At 41.8% G+C, this 19,210-nt stretch overlaps 2 protein-coding genes across 2 annotated transcripts in view; both read right to left on the bottom strand.

Annotated features, from left to right (window-relative positions):
- LOC117553714 (secretagogin-like) overlaps positions 1–17,239 on the bottom strand; it is a 28,332-nt gene extending 11,093 nt beyond the window's left edge. The window contains exons 1-5 of the mRNA XM_034227760.1: positions 16,920–17,239; positions 15,332–15,402; positions 14,803–14,898; positions 14,148–14,237; positions 13,517–13,573 (exon numbers count right to left, since the gene is read on the bottom strand). Coding sequence (XP_034083651.1) covers positions 13,517–13,573; positions 14,148–14,237; positions 14,803–14,898; positions 15,332–15,402; positions 16,920–17,205 — 600 coding nt within the window. The 5' untranslated portion in view covers positions 17,206–17,239. The remainder of the gene's footprint in view (positions 1–13,516; positions 13,574–14,147; positions 14,238–14,802; positions 14,899–15,331; positions 15,403–16,919) is intronic.
- Positions 17,240–17,283: 44 nt separating this feature from the next.
- LOC117553713 (F-actin-uncapping protein LRRC16A-like) overlaps positions 17,284–19,210 on the bottom strand; it is a 65,925-nt gene continuing 63,998 nt past the window's right edge. The window contains 1 exon segment of the mRNA XM_034227759.1: positions 17,284–18,989. Coding sequence (XP_034083650.1) covers positions 18,865–18,989 — 125 coding nt within the window. The 3' untranslated portion in view covers positions 17,284–18,864.

Genomic DNA, 19,210 nt, shown 5'->3' with positions numbered 1-19,210 from the left:
CCTGTATGGGTTGATTGTGCGTTGATCTGTTGGTAATGCCTCCGGGTTCCGATGGGCATGTAAACAAATGCATAATGCTGCGCTATACTTTGTGGCCTCACCCAGTTGCATAGCGACGCTTATTGTTTAGGTGTCTTTTAATAAGCAGGTAGTCCTATCATTAGCTATAACTAGCTAGATCTGATCGATATGGACATAAACGCGAGTAAAGTCTCATCTGGGGCGGGAGAGAGAGATCAGCTGCTGCTGACGAGTCGACACGCAGCTCTGCATGATCACCTGCAGCGGTGAGCGGACAAAACATACACTTCAGGTTAGAATATCACACGTAGCTATTTTAATGACCTCTCAAACTACCTAAACTAGTTATAGATAAGTTTAGTTTTACTGTCGGGTCACTCATTACTGATCCGCGAGCTGCATGATACTGACGGGCTGTCAGGAGAGGGAGAGAGCGCTCCGTTTATTATTCCCGTGTTATTATAAATTACTGTACACTTTTGAATAGTTAATCTACTATAATTAGTTTGTTTAATATCGAATCATATCAATTTGTTTTTAAAGCACAATAAATAACAAAGAAGGCCTTTGACCGGCACTTTTCTCATTTTGTCCGGAAGATTTAAACTTTAACGGACATGTTGACCGGCGAAAAAATATTCTAACGGGAACTCTGATACCGCTCCAAGGCCTACCCCTGAGGCATCTGTCTGAACGGTGAATAGCTGATTAAAGTCTGGTGAGTGAAGGACTGACTCAGTGGTAATGGCTTGCTTCAGGTCCTTGAAAGCTCTGTCACAGTCCTCGTTCCAGCGGACTTTGGCTGGCACCGAGGCCTTGGTGAGGTTGGTCAACACAACTGCTCTTTCTGACAGCTGAGGAATGAACTTCCGATACCAATTGACTAACCCCAAGAAGGACTTTACCTTCTTCTTTGTGGTTGGCACGGGGTAGGAGGTAATCACTTCGATCTTACTCAGCTGTGGGCGGATGACACCTCCCCCAATGACGTAGCCCAGGTACTCCGCCTCTTCCTTGGCAAAGGCGCATTTACGGGGGTTGATGGTCAGTCCAGCAGCTTGGATCGCATGGAGGACCTGTTGTAGGTGATCCCTGTGTTCTTCCCATGTTTGGCTGAAGATCACAACATCGTCCAAGTAAGCTGCGGAAAATGTTGCAAACTCCCGCAGTACTTGGTCCATGAGCCTCTGGAAGGTCGCAGGGGCACCATGCAGTTCAAAGGGCATTACCCGGAACTGGAACAGTCCAAACGGGGTAGTAAAGGACGTCAGCAGCTTGGCCTCAGGTGCCAGTGCCACCTGCCAGTACCCCTTAGTGAGGTCCAATGTGGTGATCAGGGGCGCGGGAAGGGGGGTGCTGAGGGCGCTGCAGCACCCCTGCCTGCAAATGTATTTTATTTGTATTTTATATATTTATTTCATTTCATTGTGCCTGAGATTATATTTTATAATATTATTCAAATGATAATTTAAAACTATGTAATACATTATTTTGCTTCAGGGAAGAAAAATAAAAAGATGTGGAAAAAAAGTTTGTTGATAGTTTTAGTCGGCTACTTTTAACGTGACACACAACAACACAAGTAACTGACATGGCGCAAAAACGGATATCAGAATTTGTTCTCTCTAACAACGCTAAATCTGCTAAAAATATTGAATTAGAAGATGCAGGGGCAGGACATTTGTCTACAACCACCAACAACGAGCACCCGCCTCCTAGCAGCAGCAGCAGCAGCACCGATGAAACTGGAGCTAGCAGTTCAGCTGTGGCTAACGCTAGCCATGGCCACACACCAGGTGGTGCAGTTGACTAGACCCGACACCTAACGTTTTGGGGTTTGATGAGCCATGTCGATATATATATCTGAAGGGGTTGCCGGGAGATATGAGTTGTCTCTTCCAATTGGAAAGAGAGCGAGGCCCGCGTCAGAGGTCCACTCATCAGACAAGCTCCCTAGCTTCATTTGATGATTGATCAGTAAGTTAGCTAGCGAAATTGAGAAAGACAAGATGAAGAACAGTACAAAAAAGAAAGGGTGGTGGGGCTGAAAAAGCCAGAATGAAAAAACGAAAATTGCTATAGGAAGATGCTGGAACATTTTCGAAAATCACAGAGCTGTTTAGTAGAAGGGCTCCCGCTCCCAGTCGCAGTAATAAGGAGGAGAATGAAAAGGAAGATGATGAACCACAGACCCGGCATACAATGACAGCAGGTGCAGTGTGCAGGGCTGTGTTAATTGATGTTACTGTTAGCAATAGCATTAGTTAACTGAGAAAACCGTCAAGAAAAAAGTTTAGCGATGTTACGACTAGTATAATATGCCAGTCAGAAGTTAGAATGCCAACCTAGAGAGCCAATCAGAACCTAGAACGGGCTGCAGGGCTGTGGCCAGACTATTATATTGTGCATAAAGTTAGATGCATTAGGATCAGGGGCGGCGCCAGGGGGGAGCTAGGGGGTGCTGAAGCACCCCCCAGGATTGCCAAAGCACCCCCTAAGCACCCCCAAGAAATATGTGTTTTGTTTTTTTTCCGAAAATTATTAATATTATTTTTATTAAATTAAATCAGAAAAATTATTGATTACATCAATGCAAATGTGAAACAAACAAATGTTTGACCAAAAACATAAAGCCAACACAGGTGATATGATTAGGCCAATGGCCAGCACCCATTAGATTTTTGACCTACCCATAGGCTAAATTACTTTGTGACACTTGAGTGACTTCCTGTTAGCTGGAGCCCCACATTATTTGCTAACAGCAAAGTGACAAATGGATCGTTTTTTAGTCCTTAAACGTCCACATGTGGACACTCAATCAAAACCAACTGAAAGCGAGAGGGATTCTACACATAATAGGCCTCGTGAGTACAAGTAGCTTACTTCTGGGTCTGTTTCATTCAAGCTCTGCTCTGTGTGTGTGTGGCACGAGCCATTTTGTGTGCGTGCGCAAGCGAGCGAGAGCTCGCGCACCGGTGGGTATCTACCGGAGATCGTTGTGGTTAGCATCTGGTGCTCGCTAGCCAAGCTAACGGATATAAGGAGCTTTTTCAACAACAAGGTGGAGGGAGAACTCTCTCCTGTCAGACGGAGTCTCAGATAACCTCAGCTCAGGTGAAGTAAAGGACTCTCAGTGTTTAGATAGTTAACTTTAGTCTAGTTATCTCAGTGGGTCTGAAACGGTTTGTTTTAAAAGGGGAGTGATTTATCTAAGAAATAGAAAATCTGTTTACAGTTCTGTTTCATATGTATGTTGAGAGATACAGTATATCCATAGATTTCTTCATTTTGTTCTCAAAGTGCACCAGATTGATGCTTTTAACTTCAATATTTAAAAAAAAATCTTCTGTAGCGCTGGTGCATTAATGGGAAACCCTTAATGTTTGAGCACCCTCTATGAAACGTCAAGCTACCCCACAGCACCCCCTAGAGAAAATCTCTGGCGCCGCCACTGATTAGGATAGAGTCATATGCTCATGATATTCCAAGTTAAATTATATAATATTAATGTTATAATTTTAAATAATTATATTAAATAATATTAATATTCAATAATATTAATATTGAATAATAAGGACACAGAGATGTGTGGCCAATTCACTATTGCATTCATTTTTAGTGATTGACATTACTGTGCATGATATTGTATTCCTTGAAGTTAGTTATTTAATACTGGACAAGTGCTCTCATAATGACTATTATAATCATTTGTTGGTTAGACCACATGGCATTGATTGAATGTCTGAGCTGCATGTGCATTGGCACTTCTTTTTGTTTACAGCCAGGCACAGGCAACCATTTTTGACTATACCCATTTGCTATACTATTGTAGGCTACTGACTCCTACATATCCACTTTGACACACTTCACACATGACACGGACATTGTTAAGAAACCTTAACTAAAGGAAGGTTTCATTTTGCACCTTACTCCTGTTGTCCATCTCGTTTATGTTATGGCTTGACTCTGGGGAATCTAGCCATAACAGTATACAGTATATGAGCATAGTAGATGTATAATTTATCTGTAGGCTACAAGGGTGGCCCGCATGTGTGGGCGGCGGGCCGGTGTGTCGGCCTGTGCGTCTGAACGTCCCGGGCTGAATTTGTGTCCCAGTCCACCCCTGACTGTGTGTGTGTGTGTGTGTGTGTGTGTGTGTGTGCTCGCGCTCTTGTGCATGCTCTATATTGCCCGTAATAGTGTTCACTGGAGACCACTGTTATGCCATTGTGTGTGTCAGTGTGCTGTTAAGATATCTGAAGTCAATGCAAAATCGTAAGGAGCCATCTTTCTTTGGTGCAAGCACCACTGGACTGCACCACTCACTGGTTGACACTTTGATGATCTCCAGCTCTAACATCAGCTTTATCTCCTTCTTCAGGGCCAGCACCAACCGCTCAGGGATACGGTAGCTTTTCTTTCAGCTGGGAGCAGTCTCCTTGAGGTAGATGTCGTTCTGGAACAGATTGGTGAAACCAGGCTGCTCTGTGAAAAGCTCTGGATCCAATAGATCGTTGATTTCCTCTTGCTGGACCGATGGGAGATGTGTTACATCCAATAGACCTGGTTCAGGTAGGTCCGTGGGGAAAAACTGCTCCTCCACCTCCTCTTCCTCCACTGGCTGTATGAAAAAGTGTTGCAACACGGTGTCTGGTGGATCTTGGAATCCTTTTAACAGGTTGATATGAAATGTCTGGTGCTTCTTGGTTCTGTCCGGCATATGGATTTCATAGTTGACTGTTCCGACCTGTCTGGTGACCTCATATGGGCCCTGCCATCTAGCCAGCAGCTTGCTCTCACTGGAAGGTAACAGCAACAGCACCTTCTGACCAGGTTGAAACACTCTTTCTCTGGCCTTCTGGTCATACCAGGTTTTCTGAGTCTTTTGGGCATTCATCAGGTTCCCCAGGGCTGCCATTTTCTCCAACCGCTCCCTCATCTTGACCACGTAGGATACAATGTTTTCACCAGCAGGCTTCGGATTCTCCCAGTGGTCTTTAAGCAGATCCAGGGGACGTCTCACCTCACGTCCATACAACAGTTCAAAAGGTGAGAACCCGGTTGAGGATTGTGGCACCTCCCGGTAGGCGAAGAGGAGGTATGGCAACCACTGGTCCCAGTCGAAACCTGTCTCTGAAACAAACGTGCGCAGCATGCTCTTCAAGGTCTGGTTGTATCGCTCGACAAGCCCGTCCGTTTGGGGATGATAAGGGGTGGTCGTAATGCCCTTTACTCCTAGCAGCTGATACACCTCCTTCAGAAACTTGGAGAGGAAGTTTGTGCCGCAGTCAGTAAGTATCTCTCTGGCTATGCCTACCCTAGAGAACAACTGTAGTAGGCAATTCGCCACATACCTGGCTTTAACAGATCTCAAGGGAAACACTTCGGGGTAGCGGGTAGCATAGTCACAAATTACCAGTATGTAGCGGTTACCCGATGTACTTCTCTCTAAAGGCCCAACTACATCCATACCTATTCTTTCAAACAGGGTTTCAATGAGGGGCAAGGGCTGTAACGGGGCTTTAGCTACCCTTTGCCTAGATGTGCTCTGGCAGGTCTCACAGGCCTGGCAAAACTGGGACAGCTGGGTGTACAGGCCTGGCCAGGCAAAACGACGACCCACTCTACGCAGTGTTTTATTAAATGCCATGTGCCCTGCCCAAGGAACTGAGTGGCCGAGTTTCATTACCGTGTTTCTGAGTAACTGGGCTAAAGCTAATGCTTCAATCTCACCCTGACGACGGTACATAATACCCTGTTTAATGAGGTAAGTAGCATCCTCCTTAAATCCTGCATCTGCTATTTTTACACCATCAACCTCTGACACTTTCTCAAACCACTGTGTAAGGGAAGGGTCCTTCCTCTGTAGCTCACCTACATCGGGGGGAATCTGAATGTCTAGCGGGTGACTAGGTACAGGGAGCTCAATGCTTTCCTTAGGGGCAGCCAAAAATGTGTCCCTGCGTTTCTGCGCTTTGGACAGGCGCTGCTTGTTTGTACCTGCCTTTAGCTCAGAGTTATAAAATGGTAGCTCACCAAGGGTCGTCTTTGCCGTCTGCGCCCTTGTAGCGACATTACACATCCTAATCTGGGTGTCTGAGTTTACCTTGAACTCCCCATCGAAGGGATCGGGCTTCCCGGGCACTTCTACACTCTGGGGATCTAAGGGAATGACTGGTGGAGGAACTGATAGGGCACTTGGTGATGGCTGTTCTTGCACAAGATCTAGCAACGTTGGAACATCCAGGCCTAAAATGACTGAATAAGGCAGCTTGGGTGCTAGTGCCACAGGAAGAAGGAAAGTCTGCCCCCGACAGTCAAAAAGACCTCGGCGGTGGGGTAAGGCTTTTCATCTCCGTGGATGCAACTGATGGTAGCTTTATCAGGGGCCCACTGCGCCTTGCCAACAAGACTTGACCTCACAACTGTCTGGAAACTGCCACTATCCACCAGTGCTTCCTCACGCTGACCATTGATGAGTACCGGAACTATACGTGCTTTTTCCTGCCTAACTACTGGTTGCCTGGTGGGTCTGGGAACAGTGCAAAGAAGAGAGGGCTTACTCTGCCTAGCCACTGGGCATGTGGGTTGTGTGTGGCCAAACTCATTACAATGGTAGCACCTTACTTCTGGCTGAATTTGCCTCTTAGCATAGGTCATTCGACTTGGCGTGGTTTGCTTGCCGTTGCTATTGCTACCATAGGTGTAACCACTACCCTTTTCACCCCCATAAGCATTACTTTTGCCCGACGGGTATCGGTTCTGGCAGTTCGCAAAGCTTTTGCTTTCTTTCCTTGCTGAATGAAATACTTCAGCGAGGTGGGACGCGTCCTCCGCAGACTTAGGATCATGTTCCCAGATCCAAACTTCCATCTCTGGGTTTACCATGCGGAGGAACTGTTCAAGGATGAGTATCTCACAAATGTCTTTGATGCTGGACGTCTCAAACCTAACCCACTTGCAGAAGAGGTCCTTCAGTCGGACGTACAGCTCACGTGGGGTCTCGTCCTGTTGGATGTCGAGGGCACAAAACCTAGGTGTCAGCGGTGATCTCGTATTTGGCCAGGATTGCTGCTTTGACTTGCTTGTAGTCCTCAGAGTCTCTAATGTCCATTAGCACGTACGCACTGCATGCTTTACCAGTCAGCAGGGGAACCAATCGGACAGCCCACTCTTCTTGGTCCCAACAACAGACCTGGGCCATGCGTTCGAAGGTGGTGACGAACTGTTCAATGTCCTCATCTGGCCCCAGTGGCCACAACTTTGGCTCGCGGTGAAGCGGTTGTTCTCTCTGACGTCTTGGCGACCTTCGCCTGGATGAAGACGTCTGCTCCAGATCATCACCGAAGTCCCCTCTTCTTCTGGGCTGCTCCTCATCACTGTCTTGCTCTGTTGGCGGCCCCGCTCTCATCTCAGATACCTGGGCTTGAAGCCTTTGCCAGTTTGTCTCCTGCTGCTTCTGAGACTGCATGAGTGCTTTCATCATCTCAGACAGTTCCTCAAACCTGTCCCTTGGTTCACCAGCCGTGGCCCCCTGGTCAGCTCCATGCCTAGTCACCCCGCCATCGGGCTCCTCCATTTGGTCGTTTTTTTTCCCCTCTCTGCATTTCCAACTCCTTACTTGGTAAATCCCACTTCTGACACCACTTGTGAGGCTGACAAGTAGAACTGTGACCGTGTTTTTTTGAGTGACTTTGAATAGGTTTTTTGATGATCCTGACTGCTAATCTGTGAACAGTGAGTCCAGGACAGTACTCAGGGTTTTATTGTAGAATTCCACTGATTCACTGACTGTTGTGAAATGTGCAGGGGGGGGGGGGGGGGGGTTGCTGCAGGTCCAAAGTCATGATGTCTGTGTCGATGTGTTTCAGATTTCTGAAATGGATTTGACGTTTGGGCTTGATGAGGTGAGACAATTTGAACTCCATTGAAACAACCTTGTGATCCGACACTCCCAGATCATACACCAACAGATTTGCGATGGGGGCAGAGTCAGTGATAACCAAGTCAAGCGTGTGCCCCCTGATGTGCGTGGGGACATCCACATGCTGTTTGAGGTTGAGAACATCCAGTAGTTGTAGGAAGTCAGCTGCAGGTTGGCGGGAGGGGGTGTCAACATGGATGTTCAAATCCCTGAGTATGACAGTATTTGCAGATGTGGTACAGACTGAAGAGAGAAGTTCATTTATCTCTGAGATGAAGGCTGGGTTTGGTTTGGGAGGCCGGTAGATGAGAAGAATAGTCATGGGGAAAGAGGGTTTGCGTTTGAATGCAAGGCATTCAAAGGAGGATAGGTCAGGAAGAGACAAGGGGGTCAGTTTCAGGTCACTGCGGTGTATTACGGCTAAGCCTGCACCGCGATCAGTGTGGCGGGCTTTCTTCAGGTAATTATAGCCAGGAGGACAGGTTTCATTTAGGACTGAATAGGCCTCTGGCTGATGTCAGTAAGACACATTAAGTAAATCCCCCTATCTAGGATGTGACCATGAATGAGACATGATTTATTAGTGAGCGATTGTGTGTTAAATAGTTCTATTTTGAGGCTTGATGAAACGGTGGTTTGTAGAGGAAGTAGTAGACTGAAATCCACTCCACGTTTTCTGCCCCGCTTGGTGTGTAGAAGTCTCGCGGTGTTTCCAGAGCTACTACTAGTTCCAGGAGCGGCGGTAGTCGGATGACGTGGTAATAGTGCGACAGTGCGCTCAGTTGACCAGAGTGATGGAATGGAGTCTCCAGATTAGGAATAAACAAACTCTCTACGGGAGCTTCTGTGGATGTAGCGGCGTCGGCATAGAATTCCAAGTGCTGAGATACAGTTTAGAGTGCTGTAATGTCTTAACTCGAGCAGCTGCGTACTTTAGTACTGAGTACTTTAGCTTCATGCCGGTCAGGACAGATGCAGAGTTGCTAGCTGTTTGTGTTTGCCACGGACCTGCCGACCAGAGATGGGGAAAGAGCCAGAAACACAGAACGATCCACAGCATGGCAGATGATCGAGCTGGGTGGAGAAGTTGAGCTGGAATTGTTTTTGGTAGGTGTCACTCATAGACTGTATATATAAATGGACGTAGTGTCCGTGACGTCACCCATAGGATTCTGCAGAGTTGCCGTGAAGCCCTTAGTAGGCGGAGTCGGCCACTAACGGCTCGACTGTGACGTCAGAGTCTAATCCCGCCTGCTCCAAATAAGGGCAAAGAGGCAGAGCCGAGGCGGGACCTGCTGCCTCCGAACTGGAAGTAAACAGAGCTAGCTCAGGCTAAGAAGCTAGCCTAACATGAAATACACGCATACCAAGTTACTGCTAACAGTGTAGTTCCCCTATATAAACGTTACATTCATAATCAAATGAGACAATCTACAAGAGAATTAGCTATATTTTGTTATTCTTAATGCTTGTCATTCACACGTTGAGAAAAGACGGACTCCACCGCCCGGACCTAACGGAGCCGCAGTGGGCTAGCTCCGGGACGCCGGCTGGAGCTAGCCCCCTGCGGCTCCGTTAGCTCCGGCAGCCACCGCTGGGATAATCTGGTCCCCTATTAACATTTGCTCCCGTTTAGCATTATGGGCGTCATAGCCATAGACTATAAAAGTCTTACCCAAGGCTGAATCATAAACTAAAATGTATATGTATAAAGGGTTACGTCCTTAGCTGGCTAATAAGTAACAAGCTAAGCTACCAAGCACACAAACACCTGCGAACGGGGTTAATATGTATAATATTATCATTTTAGACTTCTTGGAAGTTCTGTTAGTACATTCAAGCGCACAGCACGACATTTGAATTGTCTGGTATTTGTAACAATATTCCCTAAAAGGCACAATCACCACGAACACGGCTAAAGCTCAAGGGTCAAGTACAGTACTATGACTAACTAACGTTGTAGCCTCTATGGTTGTAGCCTAGCAGAGTGGACAAGTTGCTGTTAGCTGACAGTGAGGCATGTACGTGTCCATCAAAGTGACCACGCCCTAATTTATGCAAAAACTTTAAGACCTAATATAAATAAAAGGGTCGTGTTAGAAAACAATTCACTCACAGATTCATAATCATGAAGGTGGAATCTAACTATATCGATAATAATATTTATTGCATCCATGGGTAGAAACATGTTTTTTTCTGCTGTAAAGTTGGGCATTTTAACATGGGGGTCTATGGAAAATTGCTCCTTTCTGCAGCCAGTTCCTAGCGGCCCATGTATGAACTGCAGTGTGTGGCACTTCCGTATTGGCGTCCCGACTGTTCCCCAGAGTTTGCCGCTTGGTGTCACTGCTGGCGTAGCGGCTAACCTTAGTAGCCACTCGTAGCTCAACCTTAGTAGCCACTCGTAGCTTAAACGTTAGTAGCTCGTCCAGCCGACGAGGGATTTGCAGGACAGTGGAATATTGTCTGGTTATAGTTGGTATAAGCATCCATTGAATCCGTGCAACAACAAAAAGCAATAGAATCCTTGCTAAAAAATAGCTAAAAGAGGCTACGAGGGAGAAGCGACAACAGACCGTGCCAGCGTCCTCTCACAGTCACCAGCAATGTAACAGTGAAGTTCAATGCTCACACATTGTCAGTGGTCATTAGTGGCAAATCTCTTGAGACAGAGTGACATATGATAACCCTACAATACCTATTGTCTGAAGAAAGCTTAATTACAATTTAGAGCAATATAACATAACACCAATAACCTAATTTACTGCTTTTTTAGGCGCTAGCAGGATGATGTATTAAATGTTGCCGCTAAATCCACTTACTAAAACTCTTTAATTGTCTCAAATATAGAACTTTTGTATTTATTTTTGTTTATGTATTACGTTTTTCTTTAGGGACATTTTGACTTCTCAAGTATTTCAGTGAACAAACTAATAGAGGTGCACTTGAAAAATTCACACCAAGGTGCCTTCTTATTTAAAGAAAATTCTGAAAATGCAATACAACTAAATATTTAACACAAAAAAACACATAAAAAGGAAACTACAACATACAGTATATACATATAATGAGTTTGGATACTGCTGCTATGTCTTTTTATGCTGCTGCAACGCAAACATTTTCCAAATTGGGATCAACAAAGTACTATCTTATCTTATCTTATACTGTGTACCATTGTGCATTACGTTTTGTTACTGGATGTGGATATCTTGTACTGTACACCACTGCACTTTGTATGCTGCTGCTAATTGGCCATATTTGTCTGCACGCAGACTTTCCCATTGGTTGGGTTTTATATAAAATCTCTGCTTGGGCTGGTTCCCTCTTATATTTGCACATATATGTGTAAAAAACAAAGTCTATATGGCCTGCGCTCCCAACAGGGATGCGGGAAGGGGGGGGGGGGGTGCGGAGGGGGCTGCAGCATCCCCATCAGTTGACGAAGAATTGTAACTGCAATGCCAAAATGTTCACTAAACAAATCAATACAAAAGTTTTATTTTGAGTTACTATTTTTGAGTTAGCATTTTAGTGTAAGCAGTCTATAAAAAAGCTTCACTATATAAGAGAAAGTGATAATGCGGTGTGCTTCTTCTGTTGCTCTGCTATAGAAAAGAAGCTTGTCAGTGCTGACAAGATCAGGGATGGGAGTTTTGTGAAAGCAGGGTTTAAGAACTGGCGAAAGGCAGGGGAAACATTTAGGGAGCATGAGAAGTCCCATCAACACACAGGCCGTCAACAAACTGGCAGCATTCAAACGAACACCGATGAATGCACTGCTCTCACAAGCTGTTGTTAAAGACCAAATTAATGCATTTAATATGACGTTATTATATATACAGGGCCGCGCCTCCCTACACGCAGATCACGCAGACCCCTCGCGGATGGGGCCTCATTTTGCGGAGGGAGCTGAAACTCTCAGATTGTATCACTATGGGGGAGTTCAAGTCCATCTTAAAGGACAGAGAACACAAATCTATTGGGCATTGTGATTGCTCGTACTGTATATCCCATAATTGAAGTCGTTTTAAATTGTGCCAGTTTTTAATGATTTATAATAGTTTCTTTAACTTGCATGTTTACTGGTTAATGTGCCATTTCATCTGTGTTTTACGACCGCTGTATTCGTCTGCGTGTATTGTCTGTGTTTTATCTGTTGTAACTTTGTTCATGCTGCCCTCTTGGCCAGGTCGCTCTTGGAAAATAGATTTGAATCTCAATGAGACTTTTACCTGGTTAAATAAAGGATATATATAATGCTCATATATATTCTAATTTTACATTCAATTGATATTTAATTGAGTAAAGATAAAACATCAACGCTGCATTTATATTTTAAAGATCTGACTACAGTATAAATCAATAGTCACACATTTCCAGATCAGCTCTGTGATCTAACCACAGACTGGATTAGGTGCATGCTGCAGCACGTGTGAACTAGTGTTAATTTCGTTGACTAAAACTATGACGAAATATGTTCGTCAACGACCATTTTTTTCCATGACGAAAACGAGACGATGACGAGACGGCACCGACGGCAGTAAACAATAACTGTAACGAAATCATCATGCAATATCGTTGACGAAAAGTGACGAGACGAAAATGTAGTTTACTAAATAAAAACTATGCCAAAATCTGTCTTTACTTTCGTTGACGAAAAATGAGGAGACGAAATATTATCAAAGATAACGTTACATCTCTGATAGTCAGTTTTTCTCCCAGCAGTTCCATTTCCGGTGCTGCGGCTGGGCAGCAGCTGTGTGTCTGTGCTGCGCGCTGCGGTACATTTGAATTACACCGGGCAGCGGCACACTGAACTGTCAGGAAGACTCGGCTCTAACTCATGGTCTAAACTAACCTTATTTAACAGAAAATAAAATGGCAACAACAGGGCTTGGGAGCAGTGGTCGCACTCGCGTTAACCGAAGACCCCCCCCCCCCCGTCAGCGCGAGTGAGGGATAAATTGTGTACTCGATGGATAATAATGGATTATGACGGAAATGTTACGATCCTGTCCGTCAAAATGACTGACAACGAAAAAGTCTAAAGCCACCACTGCTTGGGAGAAAGAAACAATGTGATAAATTGTGCCCATTTTCGCTACAATGAGGCCGAGAAAAAAAGCGAATGCATCAATGTGGCCATAACACAGGTAAAAACACCACAAACCTGAGCAGATACTCTCTGCAAAGCTGCATTCTTAATCATTCAACCTGTGTTTTTCATCAAATAAGGACAAGATATAACCTTATTTATTTATATATACTAAAATGACAAATATTGGTTTTGGCTAGACTAGTTTGACTGAAATGTTCTATATAATCTGATGACTAAAAAAGACTCAACAGTTTTAATTGTAAAAAAGTAGACTAAATAATTAGTTTTCTTTGACTAAAATAAGACTAAAATGCTCAGACTTAAAACAGTCGACTAAAACTTGACTAAATAAAAACAGGATGAAGGTGACTAAATATGACTAAAACTAAAAAGGAAATTTAACACAGGACTAAGACTAAAACTAAATTAAAAATAGCTGACGAAATTAACACTAGTGTGAACTCATCAGATACCTTGAGCTCGATGGCTGAGATGTAGCCGCTGCTGTCTGCGTCATAGCTCCTCCAGATCTACACACAAGAGACACATCACTGAAAATGCAACAAATATGAAATATGCTAAAGTTTGAGTCTAACATCTGCAATGTTAATTACAACCATCACTATATAAACCATAAATACACTTATAATTCTCTATGTTTCTTTAAAATAAAAATGAGTTTGTTGTGTAGTTGGTGCTTTTCCAAAAATAGAAAAAGCGTTTAACAACTCAAAAGGTTTATTAAACTCTTTCATATCACAATATTTGTTTTGTACAAGTGGAGATTTTGGAAAGGAATGAGAGATAATGTCATCAACAACTTTAAGAATCTTTCTACGGAGAAATAATTAACAAAATCTAACAAGTTTTCCAAGGTTGACCGACCAGTCACCATCCATTCAGCATCACTATTAGATTTAGGTATTAATAAAAGAGCCAAACCTGAAAAGGGCTGTTTATTTTCATCATGTCTTCTTCAGCTCTTTTTCAAATCAGATGCTGTGTTGTGTTGTGTTGTTCTATATTTCCTGAGCTTCCCCTCTCCTCTTTTTATACACCTCACATATGTTGAACCTGTATCATATGTTGACCTTTGACCCTCACCCTCATGAACTCCACGCTGTTGTCCAGCGGTGTTTCTCTGCGGAACAGAAGCAGGAAGTTCTCCTCCTCTGGCAGCATAATGGTGGCCAGCTGGGGAAAACACATCAACTGTAACTGAAGAGGCTTTACATGATACATCAGTTTGAATGTAAATCCAAATCACTCTAGGATCTGGTGAACCCTGTAATTGTCAGGATGGCTTAATGTAAGACTGTGTGTGTCCACCAACAACTGAACCTCACTATATTTTCAGATTTTCTTTCCAGGTAAAGATCTTCCCTAACACTTGAACCTTTCATTCTGTAGAGGTCATTTTGGCTGTATTTATTGTATCGCTGATCTCAAACTGCAGGAAACTCTATCTCCTGAAAGAAGTGTTTAAGACAGATAATCTGTTTGGATGCAAGAGTGGAAGAAGTATTCAGATCCTTTACTTGAGATAAAGTACTAACAATGTAAAACTATTCCATTACAAGCAAAAGTCCTGCATTTAATATGTTACTGTAAGTAAAATAATATAAGAGGTACTTTATTGATCACAAATTAGGACATGTTTGCATTGCAGTAGCATAAAAAACAACACACTGTAAGTATAATCGGCAAAGTGTACGCGCAGTATTAAATACAAAGGTACCCTAACAAAGGGGGAGTGTACCTCTTGTATCTGCAGGCGTCCGTCAGCTGCGGTGTCATACGCAGACATGAACCTTTCTCTCAGTCTGATGATCTTCTCCTCATTTATCTCCTCTCTCTGAAAACAACATGGACTTTATGGAGATTTCCAATGAACTCAGATAGTGTGTTATTTGTTAAAATGTATTAGCTGAATGATGAATGGATGTTTCAAAGTAGATACTTGGTTAGTAAATCTATATTTCTAAAGCCGGGATGTGCACATTATGACATTTCTTACTTTGGTGCCCCCTTGTGGTAGCATCACATAAAACAGTGTGGCAGAGTGTTGCTCATTGATATCCATTTAAAAATGAAAGGCTGAAAGCTATCTTATTTTTATATAAACATGAGAATAAGTTAAAATATTTGCTGATCATATAAGGCCAACTAGATGAAATCGAAAAATTAAAGGTGTTTTTATATGGTCACTCATAACTATATTTCATTATTTTCTATCAACAATTGGGTAGTAAAACGATAACACATAGCCTTATATGTGATCTCTTTACCTTCAATCCAAATGTTTCCAGCATGTGTTGAAAGAAGGCGTCCAGCTCCCTTCCTTCGATGTAACCGTTATCTTAAAAAAGAAACATTCATATTGTAAAATCAACTGGATAAAATGGAGGAAAAGTTGTTTTATTATTTTTTTGTTGTGTAAAATTGCTCATGTGTAGATTGACAGAAGACCTTAAACCTTGTCTTGTGTTCGTGTTGATATGTTTCTGGCTTGCAAGTTTATCTGCTATGGTTTCATTCCAGTATAGCTGGATGTTTGAGCTTCCAACTGATTATCACTGATATTGTCAGGAAAAATTATTTAAAGAATCATCAACATCATTATTATTTCATTAATTCTGTTGTCTTTCCACTCTTGATAAGTTAATAATGATGCTGCTTAAAATCACAAAAAGTATTTCTGGTTCCTGACAGCTTTATTTCCCCTAAACCTATCATAAAAGATGTGTTGTACAATACTTGTTTTTTTTAAAGGCAAGTAATAATAATAAATAAAACTTTAGTGAAATATATCTAACAAATGTTTGAACATGACCTACATTATCAATTCATCAATTTCATTTGTACATATAATCGAGTCATCTGTAATTACCTGCATTTAAATTGCGGTCGAACAGCTGTCTGTTAATAAGATAAGACTTTATTTATCCCCGTGGGGAAATTCAGGCGTTTATAGCAGCAACAGGGTCAGAGTGAAACACAGGATTCACACAAGGTAATAAAGATCAAATAGAATACAAATTTAAATAATGATACCATTTTTTTAAAATAAAGTGATAAAGTTAAATAGTAACTGTTGAAACAACATATCAGAGTAAAACGTTGAGCATTTGAATGGACATATACATATATTTTGATTGTTGTAATATCATCACTTAAAATAATATTGTCTTAACTATTAAAATAATATTGCACTATAGGTTAAAAGGGCCTTATCCTGTTGTATTGTATTCTATTCCATTCTACCCTTATATTTCTCTACTCTACCATAGATTACATAATAACCATACTTTTTCCTATACCTATATAGCTCATCATAATTTAACAGGAAATACTATATTATGTTAATATGTTTCCCTTTTTTGCATTGCATTCTATTTAATTAAAATATCTAAATCAACACAAACAGTAACTTTATTTAAAAATATATTAAATATATAAATGTAATTTTTTTTATAAATAGAGCATCTGTCACAATTTCCTATTCCCTTGGGATGAATACATTATTTTGAAGACATGCAATTGGTATGGCGTACACTGTTAACATAGACCTAACAAACAACATACACTGACGCTATTATATTACAATGTATGTCTCCATTTGTTGTTCATTTTTTGTATTTTCTTGTCTTTTGTACCATTTATTTTTTCTGTTGACTTCCTCTATTTATCTGTACCAATCCTGTCTTTGTGCTGCTCCAATAATTCAATCACCCCGCTGTGGATCAATAAAGGCTCATCTTACCTTAAACTAGACACATTTGCAGGTACAATACACATTATTTACTCAGTTTTTAGACTGAATATACTGACAAAACTGACTCTCATATTGACATCAGAGCCATAACATCTTCATACCTTCCAGGTCAAAATGTTCCCAGATCTGTAGGAAGGCGGCAGCGTCCAGTCTGTCCATGGTGCTGACAACAAAACAAAGAAAACAAGAAACCAAACACAGATGATCCGTTATTCTCTGAGAGAAAAAGTATTCTGATTCAAATCGTCTCTCAGCGAAATGACACTGAAGAGGGACCCAACAGCTTGTATATAAAGGAGGGAGGGAGGGAGGGGGAGAGAGTGAGGGAAAAAGGAGGGGAGAGAAACAGAGACTGAACAGTTCAACAGGATTTATTGGTATAAACATAGAAATACAGAAATATCTGACAGAAATGTCACATTTCCAGGCTTGTAGATCCACTGAAACACACAATAAAACACATTATTTACCAAGTCTTTAAAAAAGATCAGATTTATTTTGAAATAATGTCAAAAATATTTCCCCATAAAATAAAAACCATCACCTTAAATGGAAACTAATGCAGATTCAACAGCATGTTTTTCTAGTACTTTTTTTACAATATAAACCCCCAGAGTTTGTGCATTTCACTCTGATATAAACCCCATTTATTTTATACACAACCATAAACATAGTGTTGTTAGCACATATTTACATTGATACATAATACATGTGTAAGTGCAGCAGTACATGATTTACATAAAGCAGTTTGTTATAGGCCAAGACACAGCTTGAAAGCTGAAGTTAAATATGAATGTAAGGAATACAACATGTATCTTTTCATATGCTAACATGTTATCTCACAGTGGACATTCTGAATTGTGACAGCAGGAAATAAAAGTGTTCACAAGTCTAAATGTGGAAACAACTACAGCATAGGATTGTAGGTTATTGCTCTTGTCAGTGTGGTTTGACTTTCCAGGCACTATTAGACACCAGATCAGATATACAGTCATTTCAGAAACTTCTTTGAGTTTGTGTTACATAAACGTGGATGTTAAAATGAACAGTATGTATATATTTATAGTACATATTATTTAAGTCAGAATGACGACATGATATGAACAAAGAAACTCAACCAAGAGTTGTTTTTCTGCATTTCACACCACACAAAGTGTATGTTTTCAGTGTAAGAAACATCTGTTTAATTGAAAATAAACCTATTTATTATATTATTTATTTATGTATTTTTTCAAAAATGATTTATACCTCGTTATTGAGCCTCTTGAATTTGGAAATAGTAATTTCATAAAACAAAAAAAAATCCCAAATCAAAGCCCACTTTCTGGCTTTTCCAGAGCGTTCAACCACATCACCTTTAGCAGTCATGGACAAGATGGACGTTCTTCAAAAATTAAGAGGGAATTTTTCTTAACATTCATTTGAACTTTTGATACATATAAAACAAAAGAGTTACATTCTGGCTTTAGCAGCAGAATTATCTTTGTTTTTTTACACTTTCTTGTTGTAATTTTGACATTTTCTAATTTACAGACAGTAAATGTTTCAAGGCGAGCGGTGAATGTTTAGAGGATAAAAACATATTTATGTATTAGAGCCTTATCTCCAGAAGACCTACTGGTAGAAGTGCCCAGCATTGGTTCAGCTGCAGAGGGGAAACACAGTAAAACAAACTGCCTCCACCTGGACGTCCTCACAGAGAGACTCCTTCTCCTCAGTGCTTTGGACTAACTGACCTTTTTATATCTGGATGTGGTTATCTAACAGATGTCTCTGCAGCAGATACAACATGTCTTTATGGTCCTATTAGAGCTGTTGACAGAGGCGGTAATGGAGCTGTTCTGGTGTCCATGGCTGAGCAGCTGGCACTGATCCAGGGTCAGGAAACTGATTATAGCGTGACTCTAAATTATTTACAGTGTCCTCACCAGGAATTGTAAAAATTAATCATTGTCCACTGTCTCTGCCTTGACTGTTTGTTTGTTTTGTTTTGTTTTTCAAATGTAGATGGAATCAGGATTTAAAAGAGAAGACATGTCGATGGTGTCAGACTGAAGTGGAGTCGTCTGAATCGTCCTCTGATTTGCTATCAGACTTCAGATCAGCGGTCCGAGATAAAAACTCCTCCTCAGCTGGACTGAGATCAGTGTCTGCCAGGGATGGAGGACTCACTGCAGGGAGGATGAAGAAAAAGCATGAGGGAAACAGCTGGATTAAAACAATGGAAGATATTCGAAGGACTATCAACAAAAAAACTAACGCAGTTGAATGCACATTACATACCATCAGTGATGGGACTAACGCGTTACAGTAACGCGTTACTGTAACGCCGTTATTTTTGGCAGTAACTAGTACTCTAACGCATTACTTTTTTAATTCAGTAACTCAGTTA

Source organism: Gymnodraco acuticeps, unplaced genomic scaffold, assembly GCF_902827175.1.
Source record: "Gymnodraco acuticeps unplaced genomic scaffold, fGymAcu1.1, whole genome shotgun sequence".
NCBI lineage: Eukaryota > Metazoa > Chordata > Actinopteri > Perciformes > Bathydraconidae > Gymnodraco > Gymnodraco acuticeps.
Note: the sequence above shows the minus strand (reverse complement) of the source record. Positions and strands in the feature narration are given on the sequence as shown.